Source organism: Nothoprocta perdicaria, unplaced genomic scaffold, assembly GCF_003342845.1.
Source record: "Nothoprocta perdicaria isolate Ctin4 unplaced genomic scaffold, notPer1 scaffold_56, whole genome shotgun sequence".
In the NCBI taxonomy this organism is placed as follows: domain Eukaryota; kingdom Metazoa; phylum Chordata; class Aves; order Tinamiformes; family Tinamidae; genus Nothoprocta; species Nothoprocta perdicaria.
The window spans coordinates 279,094-305,369 of NW_020455821.1; the positions used below are offsets into that span (position 1 = coordinate 279,094).

At 45.2% G+C, this 26,276-nt stretch overlaps 1 protein-coding gene across 2 annotated transcripts in view; it reads left to right on the top strand.

Moving 5' to 3' along the window:
- Positions 1–18,315, top strand: part of PALLD (palladin, cytoskeletal associated protein) — a 62,214-nt gene extending 43,899 nt beyond the window's left edge. For both annotated transcript variants that reach the window (XM_026048635.1, XM_026048636.1), the window contains 8 exons: positions 29–250; positions 4,876–5,025; positions 8,698–8,792; positions 13,022–13,154; positions 14,159–14,366; positions 14,583–14,748; positions 15,924–16,057; positions 17,013–18,315. In XM_026048635.1, the coding sequence (XP_025904420.1) occupies positions 29–250; positions 4,876–5,025; positions 8,698–8,792; positions 13,022–13,154; positions 14,159–14,366; positions 14,583–14,748; positions 15,924–16,057; positions 17,013–17,185 (1,281 nt within the window). In that variant the 3' untranslated portion in view covers positions 17,186–18,315. The remainder of the gene's footprint in view (positions 1–28; positions 251–4,875; positions 5,026–8,697; positions 8,793–13,021; positions 13,155–14,158; positions 14,367–14,582; positions 14,749–15,923; positions 16,058–17,012) is intronic.
- The last annotated feature ends 7,961 nt before the right edge of the window (positions 18,316–26,276 follow it).

Here is a 26,276-nt window from a genome sequence, read left to right on the forward strand (position 1 = left end):
ACTAATACATAGCTTTCTTGTTTGACAGGAGTATAAGGTCTCCAGCTTTGAGCAAAGACTGATCAGTGAAATTGAATACAGGCTGGAGAGATCTCCTGTGGAGGAATCAGATGATGAAGTGCAACATGGAGATGATCCTTTTGATAACAACGTGTCACCATATTTTGAGATCAAGCTGAAGCATTACAAAATCTTTGAGGGAATGCCAGTCACATTTACATGCAAGGTGGCAGGAAATCCAAAGCCAAAGGTAAGGAAAGAGGGTGAACATTTCTAGAAGCACTCTAAAGACTGCCTTCTTGTGCTTACCTTAGAATAAGCCCCTGGACAGTGGACTGTATACTACAGAAATAGCAGAAGTTCTCTTCTGAGATCATAGGAATTATGTGGTTGATGTCAACCAAAATCTGACTTCCGTGTCTAGCATACCCCTTCCTGAGACTTTATTTCAGTTACTTTCCCTAAAAGTGCTATTTTTGTCATTTTTAGAGTTACATTCAGGGTAGATACGTACCAGAGAATGCAGTATAATTCTCTAAATCCCCGTGGAAGCTGGCACAGTGATCCCAAAAGCAGCCTTGCCAGGTTACCATGGGTGATTAGCTCAGGCACAGCAATGCAAAAATACGTTGCGTCTGGTTCGGAAGCCACTGGGGGCCTCTGCTTTCTACAGCATTACACAGTTTATAGCTACACACTCCAAGAAGGCTAAATCTTGTTGACAGCTGAAGGCAAATTAAAAAACAGCAAGCTCCCATATATCCTGATAGCAAGAAGAACATGGTGGTGGTGKTCATGATGATGAACTTCTGAGGAACTTCTGGACTTCATTTCTACAAACGTAGAAGTACCAGTCGCTGTGATAGTGGTAGTCTGGAATAATATCTCTCCTTGTTAGGTCATGCTTAACCATTTCAAAAATCGCCCAGCAATCAACTGATTAGTACTGCAGCTCACAAATAGCAGCAGCTGCCAGGGAGGTTGTTGCAGCTCTTACAGAGACCTCTCAGGTAGGATGCCCATCACCACAGCAGCAAGGGCCACAGCTGTATCYGAAACTCTTACCTAGGTATATGGGCTTTTGCCTAGGTATTTAGRCTTTTGAACAGAGATAAAACCAAATGATTTGACATGTCCAGTCATGGCTATAAATGGTATTTACACAAACTGTAAAAAAGAAAAAAATGGGCTTTTTCAGGTAGCAAAGGAAGAATWACAGGTAGCTATAGCAATGTCTATGTTGGCAAGTGTTGCAGACCAAGARGAGCACATCAATACAGTGAAATATCCCTCCGTGCACAGATGGCTTCAGGAGATTCTCACTTTGTGCTCAGTCTCACCTTGTGCTCCTGTAGCCTGAAGCAGATGCAGCACATGAGATGTGTTCTCAGAGCACATATTCTGGCTTGGCTTTGTCTGAAGGGAATCCAGCTTGTGTGCTCCAAGGCCACTCCACAATGTGAAGTTCTGGGTTTATGTTACAAGAGCTAGGGTGGAAGGCAAATCAGTTCATTGGCGCTGGAGGTGCAGTGTGATGGAGAGGAGTTGGGTTTGCCCAGGGCTTGTGAGTGAGATGCTGAGCGACCTGTTGTGAGTCAGCCTCAGCCAACTGCAGCCGTTCCCTGATTTTCACAGCTTTCAATTAAGGAGGAGTTTCAGAGTCAGCTTAATCTGATTCAAGGCAGATGAAAGAGGATGTCACTTCTTGCCTCCCTCGCCCTCCTCGCGTTGGCATTAGGGAATGCACAGCTGGGAAGGAGCATCGGGAGTGCTTCCCGGAGTCCTTGCACCGGAAGGGCGAYGTGTCTGGGGCGAACGTGTCCCATCCGTGTCAGCGTGCGCTCTAGGAAGGGAGCTGCTCTTGCACCTGGACTGTGACCCTTTATTCCATTCACTTGCAGATGCTTTCTGAGATTTCTTAAATTACTTGGGAGGGAACCAATTTTTGGTCCCCTTGGATAAGCTACTTGTGAGCTGCACTGCGCAAACGCCAGAGGCTGCAGGACCTTCCTTGGGGAGCGCCAAGATGGCAATTTGGAAATACCCCGTGGTGGAAGGTGGCCTTTCTGCTGCCATTTGTCAAAGCTGCAAGTGTTGCTGCTGAGTAAATTCTTTACTTTGGCAAATGAAAAGCTGGAAATAATTTACTAACCTAAAGCTCCTCCCTTCTAAGTGTTCTGTCAGCTCTGGCAAAGAGTGGCTCTGGGAAGGACTGCAGTGTTTCGGAAATCTGGCATTCATTATGAGGGATTTTTCGAAGCAAGGTTATTGGCTTGATTATTTTTTCCCCTGAACATGCCATGTAAATTGAATACCGATGTGCAAATTCTGTCTTCATAAATATGACTCTTAAAATCTGAATCTACTTCTGTTGTAGCCTTCAGCATATGTAAAACTATTTTCTCATTAAAATGAGAACTTTTGGTGATATGAAAGGGATTATGGATTATTTCTTTTTAAGGGATATTTCTCTTTGGAATTAGGATATTGCTATAAAAAAGATTAAATGAGACTTGAATGTAGCACAGACCTTGTACTGCTCTCTCTTGACATGGCTGAATATAATTCATAGTGATTAAAAATGACTGTGCTGCCCAAGATGAAAAGCCCTTTTGTACTGTGTATTCCATTGTATTTCTAGTCATTACACATTGGTTTCTGAAAATCTGGTACAAATAAAGGCAATCCAGATGCTCTGTTCAGTGCTTACATAGTTTAATGGTACATTTATTAAAAGGTATCCTAGAAAGAAAATACTTCAATGAGGGCCAGTGTATCCAGTAGTGTTAGTGTTTTACTTATTAACTCCATTTCAGATAAAGACAGTATGAAGTATTTGCTAAGCATAAGTAAAAAAACACTGATGCCAGTGCTTTAAAACTTAGTGAAAATGAGTATGGTACAACCTGTGCATGACATTTGGCTGTGTGGTTCAGTTAATATTTGCATCTATTTCCATTGAATAGTTGCTGGCATGTCTCCTGATGCTTCAGATAAGCGCCTTGTTCTTCAGTAACGCCTCCTTCCTGCAGGGGATTCCGGGCAGCGTTGGGAAACGCAGGCAGCCTGCGAGTCGGGACTCATTCGGGAGCGCGGGCGCGGGAGCATCCCGGGCAGCTCCAACAGGCGCCCAGCAGCGCCCGGCAAGGCCCTCCCGAGGCTTTCGCCAGCGCCGCGGGCTCCTGACAGGCAGAATGGGGAGCAAGTGGAACCAGCTAGTGAGGAAATGAAATCATTCCACGTTGCACATCATGCTCCTTGATATGAAAGCCATACCTGGCAACTAAGTTTTAAGGGAAATTTCCACTCATCTCCTCCAATACACACCACCCTCCAGCCTATTGTGTTTTAGTGAAATTTGGAAGTATTTCCTTAATTTTCCCCCCGACTGAATGAACCTTCAGGAATTATTCTTTGTCACTTAATTTTTACTGGACAACAAGCACCTTTTTCTCACTAAAAGATACCCAYGTCAGGAATTACGCTAAGGGGAATTTATTTGCTTTCCCCTGCTAAAGGGTCCCGGTAATGCCGCGACCCGACCACCCACTGCTCCCTCCGCAGGCGGGAGGGCTCTGCCCCCCGCGTTGCGCTGGTGCTGCCTTCCCGCTGCTCCGTTGCACTGGTGCTGCCTTCCCGCTGCCACTCCGCTCCGTGTCTCGCTGGCGCAGCGGGAGTCGGGGGCGCTCTGGTCTGCCTGCTCCTCCTCCCGCCGCAGCAGGGACTACCGGAGCAGAAGAGAGGCCTCTGGGGATCCCTGGGTCAGCCTGGACACAGATCAGCCTCTTAAAGCTCTGGGTTAATCCATCCCAAGCCCCATTTGGAGCTGGTATCTCTACCTGCTTTCCGTCCGTGTATATTCTTATATATGTTTTGATGCATATGCCATATGTTTCCCTTGGTTTTCAGCAGGATACAAATCGGAATTTTATCTTTATTTTTAAAATACAGGGGAAAAAAAAAMCCTACAAAACCTTATTCAAAATAGTTGGAGCTTTTTTTTTGCCCTCAAGTAGGAAAAACACATACATGCTTTTTGTGTAATTTAGAAATTGCTGTCAGATATTATTCTGCATACATCATTTTTTGGCTCACCAAAAGTAGTTCTTGGGTCAGCCAGAGAATAAAATTATGCATCAAAAGTAATGGAAAAGGTCTCCGTTCGATAGCTAATTTAACTTGGAAGTGGAGTGTTGCTGGCCTGCGGTCACTGAAGAGCATCCCTGTGTGTAACGCTGAGCTGCGCGGGAGCGTTTCCTGCCCCGCGAAGCCGCCCGGCCCATGGATGGTGCCGCTGCCGGTGCCCACGGGTCCTGCGCGCTCGGCTCTCGCTGCGGCCCCCGGGCAGCGCCGGGCCTTGCGACGGGGCTGCAGCGAACGGGCGCTGCTGCAGGGACACCCCGGCTTCTCTTCTGTTAATCTTCGGGCTGATTGTTCCCATAATCATCTTGTTTTGTGCTCCTGCTCTCTGAAGAGGCAGCAATCGCATTCTCCAGTGCTGTGCCCAGCCTTTTCAGATTTAACTAAACCAGAATTTTACTAAAATTGTCGTTCTATCTGATAAGGATTTCCTYATTGTAATTGTGTTTATTTAGAAGTCTTGAAATGTTCGAGGACTGTTTTGTCTCTGGGATGGGCACAACCCTTACACCTGTGTCTGTGTGTTACGTAAAGGTTCATCCTGCAGCCTTTCCCTTGGGAAGGTTGCTGTCCTCTAACGTGTCTTTACTGAAACCGGCCCATGGAGCAGAGCTCTGAACGTTTAGAGCAGTTAGGCTTAGAGCAGCRTGGTTTGCTAGCGGTGTTAGCTGGGAAATGACGGCCATAACTCCCCTCCTCTTACCTCCCGTCCTCGTGCTTTGTTTTTCGGTGCAGATTTATTGGTTTAAAGACGGGAAGCAAATTTCGAAACGGAGCGATCACTACCAAATTCAGAGAGGACCTGACGGAACTTGCTCGCTGCATACGGCAGCCTCCACCCTGGACGATGACGGGAACTACACGATTATGGCAGCCAACCCGCAGGTAAGTGAAGGTTTGGCTCCAGAGCAAACATGCTTCTGAACATAAATCTTTAGAAAACGATCTCATCTTACGTTTGCATGATTTAATTAAGTGATGAAGTCACCGTAAACTAAATAAATTAGAGATTTGTTTTCATCTTGCCTTAGTAGGGTGGGACYGCTCTATCTCAAGAGATTAGCGAGTCAACACCATTTTTTCTTCCTAAGGTTTGGCGTTTCAGAGAGGAGGGGTATTTTTTAGTCACTGCTTCTCCGTTTRTTTCCGCTGATGTCATCTCAGTGTAGCAGGCCTGGGTGTGCATGGGTAGCCTGTGTGTTGTGTGTGTGCTGGAAGTGGTCAGGGTGAGGAGCGGAGGCAGCCCCGCTGAGCTAGCGTCTCCGCTGCTCCCGGCGCTGATGGGGGCCCCGGAGGGGCTGGTCCTGCGGCTGCCGAGAGGGAGCTCCGCTGTGCCCATCCCGGAGCCGTTGGTGCTGCTTCCGAGCAGCACRCGGCCCTGCCCTCCCTTCCCCACGGGCCCCCATCGGACACAAGCAGGGCCCACACGATCGTGACTTTCCCAACGCACCTCTCCCGCAGCACAGCAAGCCGAGGGGAGTGATTTGCCCACGAGGAAGCAAGGCAGCAGCGCGGCTTAGGGATGCAGTGAATTATTCTCTTCTGTAGCACCCAAGTGCTTGCCAAGAGCAGGACTGCGAGCAGGATTACACTGCAACAAAACGAGCTCTCTCCGTGAGGCCGAGCTGAACCTGGAGGGGAGTGTTGTGCTGTGTTGTGCGCGTTGCTGGGTGACTCGGGCGACGCTTCCCTTCGGCGCTGGCGCCCGGCCCGGCCCCGGCTGCAGCGCCTGCGGGAGCTCCTGCCGCCCGGGGGAGCTCCTGCCGCCCGGCGCTTTGCGTGGGGCTCCACGTACACCAGTCATGCTGCACAGAAACAGCAGTCTGGCACCTTCTGCACATAAAAGAGCGTTGTGCTGTTGTGTTTGCAACCGTTAATATTGCACAAAGTCCCAACAAATGCAGAGTTGATAAATACTTGTATACCTGTGCACGGTGGGAAACAGATGCTGCTCTTCTCCCCGTTAGTGCTGTGTTAGCCTGTGTGCAGTTCCCCTGTGCACTATTAGTGCTTGATAAAGTCTTAGGGTACGTGATGGATAAACTGCCTTTGAAACCTGTCCCCGGGTAATTTCTGTACACAYATTTAGGGTCAACATCTAACATTTGCTATTCTCAGGAAAGTGTCATCTGTCACACCGCAGTTATCAGTGGTGTCTGTTTCCCACACTGGCTTCTGGGTGGGTAGTTAATGGTACTAAAGTGACAGGTTTCTATATTGTTCCTAGTTGGAGGCTGGAAAAGGCAGTTTTGTGAAATGATAAAATGCTGTGTCTGTGCTTGGAGAGGGACCAGAAGCAGCGTCCACTAAACAAAACATCTGTTTCACCAAGCCCATTCRAGCCTGTCTTCACAGTGTAATTTCCAAGTAAATATAGTTATATCTGCTAGCGTTAACTTGCTTTCCCTGTGTGTCCAACAATACAGTGGAGTTAAAGAGCAGCTAGGAGTTAACGTGCTCGCCTTTTGCAGTAAAAGATTGGGATTCCAATTCTTTTAAGTCATCCTGAGTGGAAACAATTTTGGCTCAGTTTCCTAAATTCTAATGGAAACTTGTCTACATCTCAAGCTATCGTGAAGTTAGGCAAATTTGGCAACCTTTCCTCAGGAAAAGCAAACTGCATCAATATAACGGAGCTCCTATCAGATTTCTAGCAAAAAAAAATCCCTGGGCTGTGGCTGCGTTTGGTCAGGGCCATTAGGACCACCGAAGCTCGGCACAGGAAGGCCCGTTCTCGGTTGGTAGAAGCAGGTTTAGTTCTCTGGAGTGAAGGGTGCAGGTCCTGCAAGCTCTGCCTSTTCACACCTCTGCAGAGCTGCACTTAGCCCCACCGGGCTCCCAAAGCAAAGGGCCCCTTTCTAGCACAGCCTGGGGACAGCTGGGTAACGGGCCCTGCACTGGGGTTCTGGCAGCAGTGAAATGTGCCCTAATTCAGAGCAAACGGGGCCCAGAGCGAAAGCGGCACAAAGCCCTGCCTGTCTCAGCCCTCTGGTGAGGGGTTACATCCCCCGGCTGAGCTCCCTCCAGTAGCTGTCTGTAACTGTGGGTTTGAGGATGGGTTTTTGTCATCTTCGGCCTCATTTTCACCTTCTTTTGCAAGGTGCACCCCCAGTCCTCGCTCTGTTGTTCCTGGCGCACTCGGCCATGTTCTCATGAACCCCTTGTCGCTCCCTCCCCTTGCCGAGTCCTTGGCCTCTCCGCACCCCGCGCTCCTCCCTGTCCCCGTCGGTGCTGCCTCGTGCATCGGGGTGGCCGGGCGCGACGCACGCGAGCGGCTGCGTCGCCTGCGAGCAGGGGCTAGCGGGCACTGGGGCCGACGGGAGCGCGGGGCTCGTGCCAGGCACCTCCAGTGGTCGGGGGCCACAGAAATTGCGCTTGCTAAGCTGTGGCTCAAGGCCTGAGCAAGCGGGACCTTTAAAAAGGGATTGAGATTATTACGTTGTTATACAAAGGTATATACATTTGTAATGCATTATACAYAGAGCCTTTATTGTCGGAGCTAGCAGAGACGTTCGTTTAAATATATAATATAGTTTCTGCTGTGGTTGTTAGCCTATAGAATTGCTAATGCAACRCTGAATTAGGCATTAAGCTAAACCGTGCTGATCTCCACTGGCTTCTGAGGCTTTGGGCAGGTTTTTCTGCGGATTYTCCTGGTCAGAGCTCCACGGTGCCCGTCTGCCCTCCAGGTGCCTTTACGTTTACCCGGTCGCTCCTGCAGCGCACTGGCTGCGGGCTGGGCCTGCCAGCAGCTCCAGGCTGCCCTCGGGAGCTCCCTGTTGTGACTGCGGCGGCCAGCCTGGCTCTGAACACCTGGAATACTGCTTGTTTGGGACACCAAGCAAAACTGAGTCCAGAACCAGCCATAGGAGTTGATGCATTTTACCARAGCTTCGTCATTCCCTGAGAATCACCCACACAGGCTGGAGTCTCCAATACCCAGTGATGCACCCGGAGGGATTCCTGTCCAAGCAAGGGTCTGTCTGCAGAGGGAACCCCTGGAACCCCTGAGCCCTTGGGCAGCTGTTTTGATTCCTGTGTCCTGGGCATCTGAGCTGTGACAGGCAGGGGGACCCCGAGTCTCTGCTAGGAGCCTGCAGCTTCATCAGGTGCCATGTCCCAGGGTGGCCCGGGCTCTTTGCTCTCCTGCCTTGCTTTTTTTTTTTTTTTTTTTTTTTTTTCCCCCCCATTTGCCAAACACAGAAGCCTCCCCAATACTCCCACACCAATAACTTAGCCAATATTGAGTCAGTATTACTGACTGTATAGCTGGTTGAAATAAAAATCTTTGACAGTGAAAAACAAACAAATAAATAAATAAATACATACATACATACATAAAAGCCTTGGAATATTTCAGCCATGTTGCAGCCTGCTACAGTCACAACTGCTGGTAGGTTTATGTCAGAAGCTGTCTTGACGAATGCTGTAACTGACCGTGCAAGGCAAGGTTGTGTTGCTTGCAGCAGGTGGGCACAAGGAAGGCATCAGGCTGGAATTTTAGCACGAGAACTTGCTTGGGCTTCCTAATGTTCCTCCTCTCCATCCTCCCAACAGGGCAGAGCGAGCTGCACTGGACGCCTTATGGTTCAGGCTGTGAATCAAAGAGGCCGTAGTCCCCGGACACCTCCTGGTCAGCCTCATTTTAGAAGGTACTTTATGCCTTTTCTGCATGTGTTTGTTTAAAATATGCTTTTGTAAAATGATTATGATTGCTAATGAATGTAAAGAAAGAAGGTAAGTGAGTGGACTGGCATACAGGAAGAAATTTCACCTCTGCTGCCTAAAAATTCCTGCATACCTAGAGTCATATGCAACCGCCAAATTTACRTGACCTTTAAGTATTTTGTGCATCTTCTCTAATCACTCAGCCTTGAGACGTTCCCTRATAATTACTCCATGTCTCCATTTACACTACAAGGTGCTGGGCAGGACCTTGTCACTTAMTGTTTAAAAAAAAAATCTCCCCTAATGGCAATAGGGATTCTAGTGGAAGTCTCAGCTTCCTGCTGAGTTAAGTATCCATTTAAAGAAAGAACAGAAATAACCCTGTACCACAAAGCTTAGATTTACATTCAAAATATTTTAGTAATTTGGTGATTTCAGTTCAGGTTCTCTTAAGGAATTAGGAGTCAGAAATAAAGTATTAAACTTATCTTTTGTGAAGCTTGTGATTAATTCACATCTCGATCTTTGGTTTAAGTCTTTGGACCATATAAGGGAATCTGTGCTTCAGAAAGCCTTTTTTCATTACAAAAGGGTTTTATGGGGCTGTTTAACACCGCGAGGCACCATTAGCCTGCACAAAACGCGCAGTCAGGTCACGCAGGCAGAGCTGGCTGCGAGGAGGTGGCCGGGCCGCAGCGCAGCGCTCTGCGCGCGGAGGCACCTGCCCTGCCTCGCGGCTGCAGCCGCGGGCGGCACCAGCCCACCGTGGGGACAGGGCTGCCCCAGAGCGGCGGGCACCAGGGATGGCAGTGCGTGCCACAGGGAAGCCAGGCTGGCTTCCCCTGCTCTCGTAGCAGGGAAGGTCCCTGCAAGTAAAGGGGTGGGTGCCCGTGGCAGGGCTGCCGCGACGGGCCCTGCCACGTCCACGCAAGGAGGAGCTGCTGTGAAGAGGCTGGCGGCGCCGCGTTGGTCGTGCAAGGGGTAGGAGGTGCCACCACGTGAGCAGGGGCCCCGGGCAGCTGCCACCCTGCACCTTCCTGAAGAAGGGACAGGCATCTGCTTCCGTTGGCGGCAGCCAGAGCGCTCGGATGACAATGGGGCAGGTTTGTTTTTTAAACCTCTCCAAATGCAGCTGAAACCTGAGGCTGCCTGTGTCTGGTATTTTATTTTTGACTYGCTGCAAGCCCTGAGGCATCTATGCTAGTTTTGGATGGGTACCCAGTAGGGTTGTGCATTATAAATAAGGAATTTCCATTTAGCAGTTTAATTAAAATTAGAGCAAAGGGAATGCTCACTTCCAGCATGATTGCCAGATTTGAAGGTCTCTTGCTAATTAAGTTTGCTTTCCTCGGGTCCGTTTCTGCTAGTCTTCAGCACAGTGCTGTTCATGTCTGGCTTTTTATGTCTGGCACCGCTTCTCACCATGCCCACCAGCCAGCCCTGCCTGACACGGGTGAAATGTGAGCACGGAATGCTCTAATATTCCTAAGGCAGGGTCCCACCGATGCCAGAGCCCTGTGCCCGCCACTACAGGGGGATGGTTCTCATAAACAYGTTTCCCATACTTTTGGTAAGTGATAGTGGTGGCAGTTAAGGTGCTGTCTTTATGTTTAGCTGGAAGCAACACAGACTTGCTCACAAGTACAGTTATTAGCTTTATTAGCATTGTAATTTACTATGCTGTTGTGAGACATTTTCCTGAAGAACTTTAAATGTCTTTTGGCAGAAGACCTTACCCTTTTTATCCGCACTACTTTACAGCTATTTTAACACATTTTCTCCATGGTTGTGCTTGTCTAGCTGTTACTGCTGCAGTTTCCTGCATTTTGCTTCGCTCGCYGACGTGCGCTGCGTGGCGCTGCAGGGGGGAAGGAGGTGGGAGCTGCTGCCGGGGCGCCCGCCCAGCAGAGCCCCTGATTAGCTCCAACAAGTGTGAGAGCTAAGAGTGAAAAGCAGCAACGCGCTTCCTGCCCTGCTCTAAATGAGAGGGTTAATTTGAACATCATCTCCCTTATCCAAATTAGGGATTGTGGCACTAAGACATTGGTGAAGCCTCCCCAGCCTCTTGCTCGCCGCCCTTCCTGGGCCCTTTCGCTTCTGGGTGTGCAGCGAGGCGGGCGCCTCCGCGCTGCCGCGAGCTCGGCTGGCGCCTGCCCCGGGCTGCTCCCGCCGCCCTCGCTGCCTGCGYGCCGCAGCTTCCAGTGACCCGCTGCCCGGGCACCCCACGCGTATTCCAGGTTCTTGACAGTCATCATTCCTGAACATCTGTAGTTTCTCCTTTAAAACCACAACATGTTTTAGAATAAAAACAACTCTAGGTTCACTTCTCAAGGTAAAGGCTTAAAAGTAGAGTGTGATTTTAGAGGAAATTTTATAAAGAAAAATGCATTATTCATTTCCAACCTTAGGCTGAATGCTGTTTTGATTTTTACTTTTCCTCCTGAATGTGTAATTTGAAAATGTAGTTAAATAGAAATATTTGAAGTGATTAATACAAGTGAAAATAGCTCCAAAAAAAATYTGGTCATAAACTCATAGCGTTTTATTTATTTATTTATTTTTCCATTTAATTTGGTGTAGATTTCCAACCCACCATCCCAATTTTGGCCAAAGCTCTCTTTATGCAGCTGCAGTGCAATAGTGACTTACGGATGTCCTCACACTCCGGTGGTGTTCACGTGGCACCGTTGGCCGTGCCCAGCGGCAGCCCCTTCACCCCGTGGCAGCTCCTGAGGAGCAGGATTTAGGCACCCAGAGGGCTGCGGGAGCAGTTAGCGCGCCCTTCATTTCAGAACCCGTTCCTAAAGCAAGCAGCAGTTTGGGCTGGGTTTGTCTCCTTATCACAGGTTATACTTAAGTCCAGTGCAAGTGAAGAGCTGTTAAAACTCAAACAGCCGGAGCGCCACAAGCCCAATCCCAACAGGCATAAGGGTGACGTGCTCCATGGCGCGGGACGGGCCCTAGCGGGTGTTTATCCTGCAGCCTCCCTGCCCGCTGYTCCAAGCCGGAGCGGATTGGTTGCCAGCAGCAACTTCCTGAGCTACAGAGCCTGCGGCAGGGGCACCTGGGCTGCAGCCGTGCGGAGGCACCGCCCGGAGCCCGGAGCAGCCGCTGCCCCGCAGCAACACGATGCTGCCGCGGCAGGGATGGGGCGGGGGGCAGCGCTGTTGGAGCTGACTGGGCAGGGACAAGAATGAGCTAAAACTCTGTCTTAATGACAGGCTTGTTTCGATGTCTGAATCACACCAACAGAATGATTTCAATTGGAAACAAAAGCTAATTAACAAAGGGAACAGCTTAGACAAGGGTTCAACAGATAAATTAACAGGCAAAAGTAGTTGATGCTGGAAAAGTATTTCGGATGCTTCTGGTAGCATCAAAATGCAAAATGGTATATTTGATGTTTTAATTGAACTGTTCATTTGTACTATTTTGGGGGAACCTCTTTTTAAAGAAACTTTTATGTTTACATTACTTTTATTATGAATAGTTTACAGATGAAAGCTTTTCTTTCTATTGCTCACAGATGAAATTCTTAGTGACAGCCCATTTCAGTGGCTTTGAACATGGTCAGCAGTATCTCCATCAAAAACACATGCTAAATAAGGAGTAAATATCCCAAGCAKTTACAAATTAATTCACAGAATTTCTACATGGTCTTCAGTCATGTAAAACTAGAGAAAATGGAAAATAAGTCTATWTGGAAAGTCTTGTCTTAAGCAAGATGTGCTATCTTCTAGCTGCTCTATTTTTTTTTCCTGTAAGGTAAATATAATTATAGGTGTAATCAGCAGCAGTGAAAGGTTTAAATACACAGAACATGAGAGATGGGAAGTGGCAGTACACGCTAAAGACCTAACTGGCTTTAATTTGGATTTTGGTAATTTAATTTTAACTAATTCTAAGGCAAAAAATACTGTAATGTATAAAAATTATTATTATAAGTGTAATTATTCTGTAATAGAATTGCTTTCTAGGTTATATTTTGCCACAAGATGTGGCAATTCATTTAAAGTAATAAGTACAAAGTGTCATTTATCTCAGTCTGAGCTCAGTGCCACCAGAATTTGTGYGTAAATGCAGAGTGCTAATACTATTATGCACAGTGCTAATGCTACTAAGAAGTGACATTTAAAACAATCTGGTAAGGGCTTTTAGTTGTTGTGATTTAGCCTAGCAAAACCCATTTACCTTTATTTCATGTTATTTCAAGACCACGATCTCGCTCAAGGGACAGTGGTGATGAAAATGAACCAATTCAGGAACGATTCTTCCGGCCTCATTTCCTGCAGGCTCCTGGAGACCTGACCGTGCAAGAAGGCAAACTCTGCCGAATGGACTGCAAGGCAAGTGGCACGCGAGGGAAACGGCCTGTTAGCCGAGTCAAAAACCAAGTTAGATCTAAGAGTTGGTGCGKTTGGGTTTTCTTTTTCCCCAGCTATTTAAGCTATTGGCAGTTACCGTGACTGTCAGTAGGTTAATTAATCTCACTGCTTATCAGTAAGTTGGCAACAAAAAGCTTTCTTATCTGCCGGAGAAAGTGCTTCTGGCAAGTTCTGCAGCTCACAAAAAAAATGGTTTTTTAGCATTCAGCTGTGGTGTAGAAAGAGGTAAACACTGTAAAYAGAGTGGGCTTCTCAACCTCCAGTGCTTTTAGCCATTCAAGTTAAATCTTCCCTTAGAGTTTCAGAGTTTAATCCTGATTTATGACTTTGCCTAAGCGAATTAAGACTCAAGATTTCGTTTGTGTACTTTATGTGGCTCTATTTGGGAGCAGCTGTTTGTTTTCAAGCAGTACCTGCAGCAAGTGGCATCACTTTCAGCAGTGCAAGCTTGGTTCACTCAGACCAAGTATAAGGCAGTGCGGGCAGCGCTGTCATTAACAAGTGCTACCTAAGTGGAAGGGAATTCAGAAATCCTTGATTAGTTCCCCAGCATCCCTCGGTCTGCAAGTTTTCCACAAGGAATTCAGCTAGAAAGGAACATTTCTAGATGAGCTCTAGAGGTCCCTTCCGACCTCAACCATTCTGTGATGCCACATGAAAAGCAACCAATCCAGGAAGACAAAAGGTGTCACGGCCCCCTTTTTTATTATTTTGCAATGTGTTATCATTTAGATTCTAGCCTAGCTAAATACTGATTTTTTTTTCTGTCACGCCCATGAAACATGGTGTAATTCCGGGGGTTGGCCCAAAGGTGAGTAAAGCACTGCGTGCTGGGCTGTAATTTGGGGTGGAGGAGCCCGTCGGTCGGGCGCTGCCCCTGCGCTAGCCGACACAGCCCCAGCTCTGCCCCAACAAGCCCCCGCGCTGCCCTCTGAGCGCCTTTGCCGCCCTTGCGCGCGCTGCAGGTGAGCGGCTTGCCGACACCCGACCTGAGCTGGCAGCTCAACGGGCGGCCCATCCGGCCCGACAGCGCCCACCGCATGCTGGTGCGCGAGAACGGCGTCCACTCGCTCATCATCGAGCCCGTCAGCACCCGCGACGCCGGCATCTACACGTGCGTCGCCAGCAACCGCGCCGGGGAGAACACCTTCAGCCTGGAGCTCGTCGTCGCAGGTAACGGCTTTGCGCRGAGCTTCCGTGCGGCCTGGGAATTAAATATATATATATATACTTATATATATAAAATATATATATTTATTTATAAAATATATATATATTTATTTATATATAAAAATATATAAATATATATATTTTTTTAGAGTGTTGCTGAAAGACAGACGGCATTTTCATAGGCTAGTGTCAACATTACTGCAATCTTTGTTTTCACAGCCAAGGAAGTGCACAAAGCCCCTGTGTTCATAGAGAAGCTGCAAAACACGGGCGTGGCGGAGGGATTCCCCGTGCGACTGGAGTGCCGCATCTCCGGCGAGCCGGAGCCTCAGATATTTTGGAAGAAAGAGAATGAGTCACTCACATACAACACTGACCGAGTGAGGTTAGAATGACACGGAATCATCTCCCCATATGTAACTTCAGTGACCATTTAGCCTGTAACATAAATGAAAGCCTAGAAGGTCATAAGAATGCGTWGTGTGAACAGCAACTCATAAATATTGACGAGTTGTTACAATGCTTTATGACATTTACTCAAACTTGCTGTCAGCCTGGTGACACAGCCAGAATTAACACATTAGTTCTTTTTTTTTCCAGCCTTGGATTTAAAATAATATCTTTGCACCTTAACCAAATTGAGAAATAGCCTATTCCCCTTCAGAGCTAAGGCTTAGAGCAATTTTCTGGCAAAAGCCTGGGCTAAGTAAAGCTGTCTGCTTCCAGCCGGGCCCTGGGTTCAGCACTTGGCTGTGCAGTTAAGCCAGCCAGTCTCCACAATAACGAGCCTTCTTAGCTGACAAGAGTGGAGCATCTAAGTGTTGGTGCCAGGGCAAGATCCCTGCCAAGAGGCAAGGGAGGAGCTGGGCCTGCGGCGCCGCCTCCCCTGCGCCCCGGCTGGTCCCAACCGGGTGCTGGGCCCTCCGTGGGGCGCAAGGGCCTTCACTCCCCTGTAAGGGGAAGAGCCGCACGGGAGAACTTGGGCCTTGGGGCTGGTTCCTAAATCACACGCAAACATTCCCTCTTTTCACTCCCTCTATTTAACTCCATGTAATATTATATATTTAAAAAAAAATACAYGAAAGATCTACAAAATTGTCATCAGTAGTTCGTAACACTTTGTAAGAATGATTAAGAGCAAACTCATGATTTCAAGCAAAGAAATGTATTAATGATTCTGTAATAAATTGCTGCTATCTTTTTAAATAAGAATATTTCAGTACCTCATTCCTCAAGTCAAGCCTTTTATAATCCCCCTCAAAAGTCAGGGTAAGGGCTGACTTCCCTACTACTCAAATGGCATTTCTATAATTCAATAATGAAAAAGAGATTATCTGAAATATTTTTGCTGCTTAGTTTTTCAGTACAGGATATTAAATTACTAAATATTCAACTCTAGGTTTCATTTTTCCGTTCTGATAATTTCAGAACAAGTTTCTTACTAATTAAAAGTGGGCTATAATTAATCTGCAAGTAGGACTGGGTCTGTTTATAATGCCATTAGAAAGCAGTCTACGCTGGTGTGCACTGAAGTAGTCATTTTGTTTCTCTCCTGTGCAGCATGCACCAGGATAAYTACGGCTACATCTGCCTGCTTATTCAGGGAGCTACGAAAGAGGACGCGGGCTGGTACACCGTGTCGGCCAAGAACGAGGCCGGCATCGTGTCCTGCACCGCCAGGCTGGATGTGCACAGTAAGTGACAGCCACCTACGCGGTCACTTCAGTCCCCCTAAAAGCAAGTTTTTAAATTTTTGGTTTGTTCACAGAATGGTTTATGGGGGGGTCTCACTTTTTTTTTTATAGTTTCTCCTCAATAGTAATGAGCCACATCAAGACAAGTATAGTTTAGGGAATTAAACATAGTGAATTAACAGTAGATAACGGCATGATTACCTTAATTTTGTGGATCATTATTACTGTTGTCRTGCTAGCACTTCCCTGAACTTTGTACTCTTTTTGTACCTGTCTCTAATACACCCATGAGAGCTATCAGAAATGCAGTTTTCTTAAGGCCTTATGCTTAATCAGTTAATTCCAAGTCCAATGCAGTTCCMTGTATAATGACTGTTTTCTTCAACCAAAGTTTCCTACCAGTTCTTTTGTAAGAGTATTAAATGGAGAAGAGAAACTGAATGGAAAAGGCTGGTTTCTGGACTGGCAGAATAGCAGGACATGGGAATTACAGTGATGCTCAACAYTCGTTAGGATACAGGTGCTGCCTGGGGCAGCCAGATGATGTCCTTCCATAAGCAACAAATAACATAACATAACAAATAACATAACATAAGCCTGCCCACTGTAGGAGCAGTGCACAGAAACAAGCACCTTGCCTTTCCCCCTCTGCCTGACAGCAGGCATTAGGGTGCACAGCTTTGGGAAGAAAAACCAAAGGAATGAGGGGAGAAAGCAATGCCAAAGGAAGGTAACAAACGCAGAAGTTCTTGATTTGACTTACTGTGCCTAAARGGGAAATTGGATGCTGGGAGGGAAACATTAAGAAATCCAAAAGCTCATTTTAGTTGTTATGCTTTTCTACTGCTCAGGAATTAGTACCTCCTTTAGAAATGATTGATCGTGCATCAGGCACATTTCATGGCAGCCATCGAGATGGTTCAATTAATTGTATTCTGTTTTTCCAAACGTACAGCTCAGTGGCAGCAACCGCCCCAGACCACTAAGCCAAAGAAGGTGCGGCCCTCGGCCAGTCGGTACGCGGCCCTTTCTGACCAAGGACTAGACATCAAAGCAGCTTTCCAGCCCGAAGCCAACCCYGTCCACCTGACGATGCCCTCGGGCCTCGTCGAAAGCGATGATCTGTAGACCCGCGCTGCCGCCTCCGTCTTTCTTTGACAGCAGAAACACTGAAAGCCATTGCCTTGACCAATGATACTCTATGTCACTTTATGCAAAGGCAGACACCTTCAAGTACAAAAGGTAAACAACAACCACAGCAACCATATATTCCTTATTCATTATGCCAAATTAGAAGAATAGATAGATAATTAATAGAGATGTACACATTGCACAACAAATCACCTTCACCAGTTCCTATTATACCTAAGTTGCTTCAGCTCTTATGAATAACCCTCTTCATAAAGGCCCAACTACTACCGTGAGAGAGACTTTTCAGAAGAAAACACTATTTATCACTACGTGCCTTCATAAGCAACAAGTAGATGCTACACAGTCATAATGGTGCAAGATTATGTTATTTGAGGCCATTAGATCACAAATGTAGTTCTAAAATGGCAATGCATTGTGAAAGCTACAATGAACAAGTGCAATACTGCAGGAATCAAACCAGAAGGGACAAGGAAGAGAAATGTCAGCAAATGCTGTATCTCTGCAAACTACGTTCTATTCTACAAAGAAAAAGAATATCTTGCCTTAAATGCTGTTCATATGGGCAATCCTGTAATGCAACATTGACACCGTRATTTTTAACTCTTATTTTCCCTTTTTGTCACCCAATAGGAGTGTTGTTACTTAAGAACATACAGCAAGGCTAATTTAAGCACAAATAATGTCACTTCTTCCAGAGAGAGGAACAAGAGCTGAGTGTAGTAAAAGTCTACTTACTACAGACCATAAATCTGAGTGCCTAGGTGGGAAAAATGCCACCATGAACCACTGCATTAAGTTAGTGGGGGGAGAGGTGGGGAGGGAGACAAGGGTGGGAAGCAGCGATTTCTTGAGAACATCCTGCAATCCCTAACACCACCGTGCGAACACCTGCAGTGCCAAGGGCTGCACAGAACCAGGGCGTTACGTATGGGCCATCGGATTGGTTAGAGATGGTGTAAAGTGTGTGAGGATTTTAGAAATGTACCGTAAGTGAAAAATGGGTTGAGACTGCAATAGGAATTTAAATGACAAGCATACACCACAAGTGATAAGTTTGCAGATTGGAGGAAGTAGAGAATGAAGCTGGACTACAACAAAATTAGTGCCTTTTTTTTTCTTTTCTCCTTTTTAACACAGCACTTGTCTCTAGCAGGTTACTTCRTGGTTGTTCTCCCCCCTGTTGCTGGCTACTAACCCCTCCTTTAAGGGCTAGGGTCTGTGTGCGCAGGCACCACAGCTGCAGGCCGCTTTCAGGCTGCAAGGCGAATCCACGGCGAACTGGAGCCCTGCCTGGGCTAACCCAACTAGGTAGTTTTAAATTGGAAGCAAATGAATTTCAGAGGAAGCGGGGGGAGGGAGGGAGGGAGGGAGGGAGGGATGCAAGAAACTAGTAGGCTTGACAAGAAAAATGTGCATTTGATGGTACGAGCATATTTTGCCATGAAAGGAAAACACTGTATTCCTTATATGAAGCACATATATGGTATCTTTATTTATAATAAAAGTGTTGAAATCTTTTATCTCAGTTCAGTTATTCAGAAGTCCTGTACTTTTAGGAGTTTTTTTTTTAATTTTGTAATTGTGTACACCATATATTGCATTACCACTATACGTGTATTGCTTTGTACGTACACAGTTTGTTTTGTTTTTTAGCGCCTAATAAACTGTAGCACATAAGGTAGTCTCTTCTATGCAAACTGGTGCCGGATCTGCCCAGTTACGGGGATCGCTACTCCAAATTACTGTCATAGTCTGTCATATGGGAGTATCTGATTATCTTCTAGAACAGGATGTCGTATCATTTGCCAAATTTTTCTTGACTGTGACATGCTAATTTACTTTTTGTTTAGCTTCACTAGCCTTATTTTGCCACCTTTTATTTGTATTTATAAAAATGTACTATCATTACTTTGGATTGTTGTGCTGATATAATGTGGGTTTAACATCAATAAATATTACACAAAGTTTTTCTTCTGGTAAAGGCTGTTAACTGTTTCAGTACAAGCATGCACGTGTAAGAGAAAATGTAAGTATTGTGAACGCAGCTGAGGCGAGGGCTAGATGAAGCTGCTAGAAATGATCAGAACTTGTTCATCACAGTACTTGCCTTGTGACAGGGAAKCTTGTTTAAGCAAAACAGAGGAATATGGATTTTTTCTTAACCTGAGATTCCTGCTGATACTACTACTGAAGTCAATKAAATTTCATCTACTTACAGTAACTCCGTCTTTGGCAGTTAACGATCTCCTGTGAGCAAGTTAAGATGAGGTCATCATCACTTTTTGCCCCTGTATATCCATACACACATACGCTGGAGTAGTAAATCACATCTCTAAGGAATAAAGTTGTTTTTCTGAAAACATTCAGCTGTGCGGTTACCTAGCTACTGAGGCTGTTTGGGTTTAAAAATTCAGAGATAGAAGTGCAGCACAAGAGGACATAATTTTTAAGCCAAACACTGAAATTCTTGGAAGCATCAAAGTAACTTTCAGGAGTTTAATCTACCYCCACAAACTCCAAAGATACAGAACATAATAGGATGCAGCTATCCTTGAATCATTTCATACAACCAGAACAAGAACCATTCTGCAAGATTTTAGGTTTAGCTATAGACTTCTTAAGTTATTTAAGAAGCTTACCAGTCCATCTGTAGTCAAAGCCATCCACTATACAATGCAGGAGCATTCAGGATAGTAATTAAATGTAAACAGAACCTCCTGTCAAGMGTTACCTGCTGACCTCCACATGCGTTGTTTTCTTTAGTTGGTTGGCTACCTTAACACCGCACAGCAGCAATTAGGTAACATATACACAGGTTTTTGGTCCCAGTTAGATGCTAWGTCTGAAGCTGTAGCTTAAAAAGTGTAGGTTGTTTCTCGACCATTGTGGTTGTTGCTCCACCATTCTGTTATTCATGGAAGGGGGAGAAATCTTCCTGCATGTAACTGGTTCTCCTGAACGGTCTAAAATCAAACAAAACCGAGAAAATGAACCAAGCAGCGCTTCCCCTGTACATTTTATTTTCTGTTTGAAATGACCGTGGGTGCATAAGGCCATCAGGCAGATGAAAACACAGCTGTACAGACAGCACCCACACGGTGTAACGTGTCTCAGCGCTGGCCGATGAGGAGCGGGACCTGCACAGCAACCATCTCAGCAACTGTAAAGAGGCAGCAGAAMGAATTTCAACCCCATGGCGCTAGGAGAGAGAGGCCTGTTATAAAATAACTGCACTGCAATAGGTAAACACAGAGACCAGCCAAGTCTCACAATGCCTTCACTTTCTAGTTCTGCASCACCATAACTGGGCCAGAAACAGCTGCAGCAAAGAGCAAACAGTGACAGCACCTGGCCACTACTCAGACTGGTTACAGAGTTACAGCAAAACAGGGCACAGCTCCTCACACCAACTCTGGAGTAGGCTTCTGGGTTTGTTTCTTTCTCCCCTCCAGAAGCCTTTTTCAATCCTAAGCCTATTTGCAAGCTTTCTCAGTCAACAGCTAGCCCAGAACTCTCAGAAGGAGTGCTTCCAAAAGGGGAGCACAKGGCACATACCTTGCCAAGGACACTACCTTTGCAAGCTACTGCGGAAGGTGTTAAGACTAACAGCATTTCCTACAGCTCTGGTCTGTTGCAGCTGAAGCATTAGTGGATTTGGGAGCAAGGTCTTACCTGCAGTGTCTGCCTGAGCCTCCGGTGAAGCCTTTGGTGGCAAAGAGCTAAAACAAAACACAAGCTACCACAGTGCTCAATTAACATACTGTTAATTCACTTCCTCCTGCAATACTCTGATTCAATAGTTTGTAATACTTTTAAGCTACAGTAAAACTTCTCCCTTCCTTAAATTCTATTAACTTCAGCTGCACAGTCACTAATAATTTATTATTTCATGTGTTGTAATTGAAATATATAATAAATAATGAAAAAACATTTCTTCTATCACTACAACCGTGAATAAATCCAACGTGCTAATGCTGTCACCTGAAGTATGCAACTGCAGCCGTCTTTCTCAAGAGTCTCTGTATGAAAAGTTCCAGATCTTGATTCTACTAGGGGAAAAAAAAAAACAAAAACAGGAATTACGTAGTGTAGACTTCTAACTCAAAAAATGACATCACACGATTACATAGACTCTATCAGTTATTTCCCTCTAATGTCTTCCATACAAGAGGGGGCGAAAAAAAAAAAGCAGTTAAAAGGCCTAGCAGATTGAAAGTCTCTAAAGAACAATCATTATTTTTAAACACTTGTATCCTGCCAAGTTTTCTAAGGGCTGCAAGCTCATTAAAAGCCCAACTTCATGACAACAGAACAGTTTTCATTTGTAATTGCTAACTTTTTTTTGGTGCACTACAAAGACATCCCAGGCGGGGCACCGCTACAGCTAACGCGCTCCAGCTTGGCCTCCACATGCGGGACGAGGCCCCGCAGCCGCTTCCAGGAGCGGCTTCAGCGAGCGCGCGACGCCGGCCGCGGCAAGGAGCGAGCGGCCGCCCCGCGGCACCGAGGCGGGCGGGAACAAAAGGTTAGTTCTTGTCTTGTTGCACAAGAGGGTCACCAGTGTTTCCACTGCCCTTGCTCAGGAATGCAGAGCTTGTCCTGGTTTGTTTTGGCTGCAGACGAAGTATTCAGAAGCAAATTCCCAGTGAATGTCACTGAACTGAATCTGGAAGCCAGGGAATGCTGACAAAAGAGCACAGTAGATCATTAGTCTGCAGTAATATAGCACATATAGGCTATTAAAGGAAGGGGAGATCAAGTGAAAGGAGTTTTCTTTTTTAAAGGCAAAACTGAGAATTATTTATTTACTTATTTGGTGATGCCCTTCACAGACAGAGTCAACTGAGTATTTCTGAGTAAATCATTTCTTATGAACTCATCTCAAATATAAATATTATATTTGAGTCTCAGATGGCAGGACATCAACTGCATTAAGAAAGTGGCATTAACTGCATTTAGCACAGCACACAATAAGCATTAATGAAAGCCATACTACAGGGACACAGTATCAAGAAGAAAGACCCCATGACGCCAACAGAACCAAAGATTTTTGCAGAAAAAAAAAAAAATCATAAAGCTGCCAGCTTTGCAAAAGCATGTCCCTAAATTAAACCTCATTCATTCCATGTTTTCAGATGCATAAACATACCTTTAGGGCACAGCAGAAAGACAGTGTGAGTTCCCTCTGGTGCCCGGAAAACTATGGCTGAACTTTAACCCCACAGCAGCCTTGGGGGCTGCAGTAGCCTTCCTATAGGAAAGCCAGGAGCACGTGCAGCAAAGGGAGGCAGCTCCGGCCCTGCCACGGGCAGGCATCTTACGGCCAAGAGGCAGCTATACGCACCACACAGCATCCCTATCAAACACACATGAAATAGGTCTTTTTTTCCTAGGTTTACAGGAAGTTTTCAGCAGAAATACATAAACTAGCTTGTTATACAGCACAGAGCCAGACTGACAGCAACAGCAACTAAAATGCACTGAAACCTTTAACAGGTCTTCAGCTGATGGCTGGAGATGTGTTTACAGCACAGCAGGCAGCCTGTGAAAGGCAGAGTGGAAGAGCTCTGAACTGCCACGTATGGCACGATGCCACGGGGGCACAAACACAGGCACGCACGCGTCACCRCAACGCCGCACAAGTGCCCGCAAACCTGCGCTCTGCAAACAGGCACAGCCAGTAAGCTCAGAAGAAAAGCAGTAAAAAGCAGAGGAGTGGGCACAAAAAAAAAAAACTCATAAATTACCTCAGACGCTTCCTTAAGGACTGACTTCATGTGGCCAGTATGCGATACAGAGGYGAGTGGTAAAGAGCAGTTACTGCCACACTGTGCCTAGGAGAGTCCAATCTGGCCATAATGCCAGGGAGGGAAAGCTGGTGGTTTGCACATGCAGATCATTTCGACATGTGTGACACCATCATACCCAAAATGGCAATTYGTTATGAGATCTCCAAGGAGCCAAAGCAATCCTTTAACCAATAGTAGAGAAATACTAATTTCCACTTCAGATTTTGAGATTACCATGGTAAAATACATTAAGAAAAAAAAAAAAAAAAGAGAGAGAAACATATTATCAGCACTGGAGCTGGTATATTTTAAAGAGACGCTGTTCTTTTCTATGAATTGTGTTCTACCAACACAATGATATCCTAGATCTTGCTAAATATAAGCTACTAATATGAAAAATAAAATACTGGAAAAGTTGTTGTAGCAATACTGATCTAAATATGTCAGGCAAAGTGAAGGTAATATTAGTCATTAACTCAGTCGACATAACCACAGCAAAAGAAGGCCTTCAAAATATTAGCCTTCCATGAGTCTGAAACTGAAAATCCTGTGTAGKTGAAAAAATGTGTCATGGCAATCTGGATTTAACAGAGCTCTTACTCCCACAGGCAGCAAGGATGGGAAATGATTCTTAAGGACTTCTTTCTCTTACTATACGTGCCCCTTTTTCCTTACAAACACTGACTATGTGAAATGATGCAGCTGGTCTTGAAAAGTTCAGTTTTACTTAGTTTCACTTCAGTGACCCAGCTATATTACACTGCGTGACTTTTCTTGAGGCGCAAGTGCAGCAGCGATTCACATTTCAGCTTCATGCACTACCAGCCTCTCATTCTGTGCAACAGATCAAAGCAGGAAAATCTGGCTGACAGCRGTGGCTAATAATCATAATGTGTTTTACCTGCAGATAATGTGGTATTTTGAAGGCTGGGATACAGATATCCACATTCCACCTAGATTTCACTTGAACTCAATATTGAAGTCCTTGCAGCCTTACATCCCAAAATAGTGCAAAATATATGAATTTCCTTTTCCAAAAAATGATTGCAGCAATGCAAGTTTTCAACTTTTCTTCAAAAGAGGCAATTCCCTTTTCTTTCAACTATACAGAGATATTAATCAAGTAACTGCCAACATAGTATCTTATCTCTTAGGATAGACTGCCCTCAGGAGGCCACAATGAAATCACCTCATGGGATATCACCTACGCAGCAGGCATTACACTGGCTACAATAAAACAAAGTTTCTAAAAGCTGTTCCTCACTACAGCTCCTACATACAGCTGCCATCTTTAAAAACAACTGCCCACCAACAGCATAGGCTGTACATACTTATATACTTAACATAGTGGGTTCTGTGCAGTGAAAAAGCAAGGCTCCCATGAATATGTGACCTAGAAGGAGGAAAAAAAAAGAAAAAAAAAAAAAAAACAGGAGAAAGAGTAATTCATCATCTTCTCAAATACTGGAAAAAGGACTGGAAAAATGGGTAGTGATGAGAAACCTGAATGTCTGTTTCTAATCAGGAGACAGTGACATAATAGGCACAGCAGTACCATGATGGAAATAAGACAAATAAGTATACATACATACATGTGTGTATATATATACACACACACACACACGGTTATGTATATATGTGCATATATAAAAAAACACATAGAAAACCTCAAATTAGGCATCAAATATACTAAATCTCAGAATCACACACAGACTGAAATTTCAGGTCTGACACGATAAAATCTGCTGTTATACAATGTTTGTCCCCAGACARTTTGGAAGTCCCGAGAGAGGCTATGGACAACAAGGTAGACCACAGAACTGTAACGCGCCTTCAACTATCAGCAACTTGGGTAAATGTCGCCCCAAAGATGCCTAGGTTACATCTTGTAATACGTGGTTGTTTCATGCAGCCAGCCAAGGACCCAGCTCTGGCTGTGGTCTCAAGGAATGTACAAAACCTGACTGAAAATGTTGTTTTCAAAGACTGACTTTGTAATGGAGCTCCATTTCTACAAGGATACTGACCAAGCCTATCAATAAAGACAGCAGTCACCTACTGCTAACATTTCCTTTCCACAAAAGGAGCAACATAAAAATATGGGAATATGTTACAAGTCAAAAAAATAGGAGATACAACGCTTCAAAACAACATTGACATTTTACATACTGAATTTTTACTGTGCTTTTAGATATTGACTTTAAATGCATACTTACATTTTCTTACTCCCATACTATACATACATTACACTATACATATGTATGTACTTACTTAGTATGTACTTACTTACATACTCACATACTTTACTTTTGTGGGAGGAAAAGAAGGGGAAGGGCAGATTGAGAGAGCTGGCATGGATCAACGGCACCAAGAATCCAGATGTCAACCTGCAAGTCATTTCAGCAGCTGAAGGGAGTCTGTCTTTAACAGTAAAAGGCAGATCAGCACTTACAGAAATATTTTCCAAAAAGACATATAAACTGAACAGCACATTAGTACAGCTTCTTGTTCCTCAGTATATGAGCAGATGATCAAAATAAAAAGGGAACAAGGCCATGAGAGAAGAAAGCAAACTCCGAACACTGAAGTTAGCTCTTTGCATCAAAGTAAAACAGGGTACACAGCAAATACAGACAAACTGCCAAGGCCGGATGGTATCACTCCGGAATTCTGAAGGAAATCAAGTAACTGCAGTGTGAAACTGCTGAGATAAAACTGACCTCATGGTCAGAAAAGTGGAAGTTGGCTGAAGTGACATCAGATTTCGAGGGGGTTTTACAGGGGAAGGGGTACTTTTCAAAGGGGTATATTTCAAAGAGATCTAAGAAAATACAGATTAATTATCTGTTCTCTGTTCACAGCAAACTGCCAGAAATAGTTCTTAAAGGCACATAAACAATTAGATAAACATACTGAGGAGAGTCAGTGTGGATCTTATACAGARAAGTCAGGTTTTACAAACATATTAGAATTACATACTTTAAAAGGCTATGAGAGCATGAGAGTAAAGAAAGTTAACTAATATAGCATGCTTCAAAACCTAAAAGGCACGTGACATGTTCCCTTATCACAAGACACGTTAAATTATATCCTGGCTGCACGAAGGTAAGTCATCATATCAGAATAATACTAAAAGAAAAAAATATAGAAGAAAAAGAGAAGGGCTATTTTATGGTCCCTCTTTTCTAAAAACATGGATCACCAATAGAATCCCATAGACATCTTCTGGGCTAGAGCAGTACAACATACCCCTAATTGGTTTGAGACAGCAACTTCCA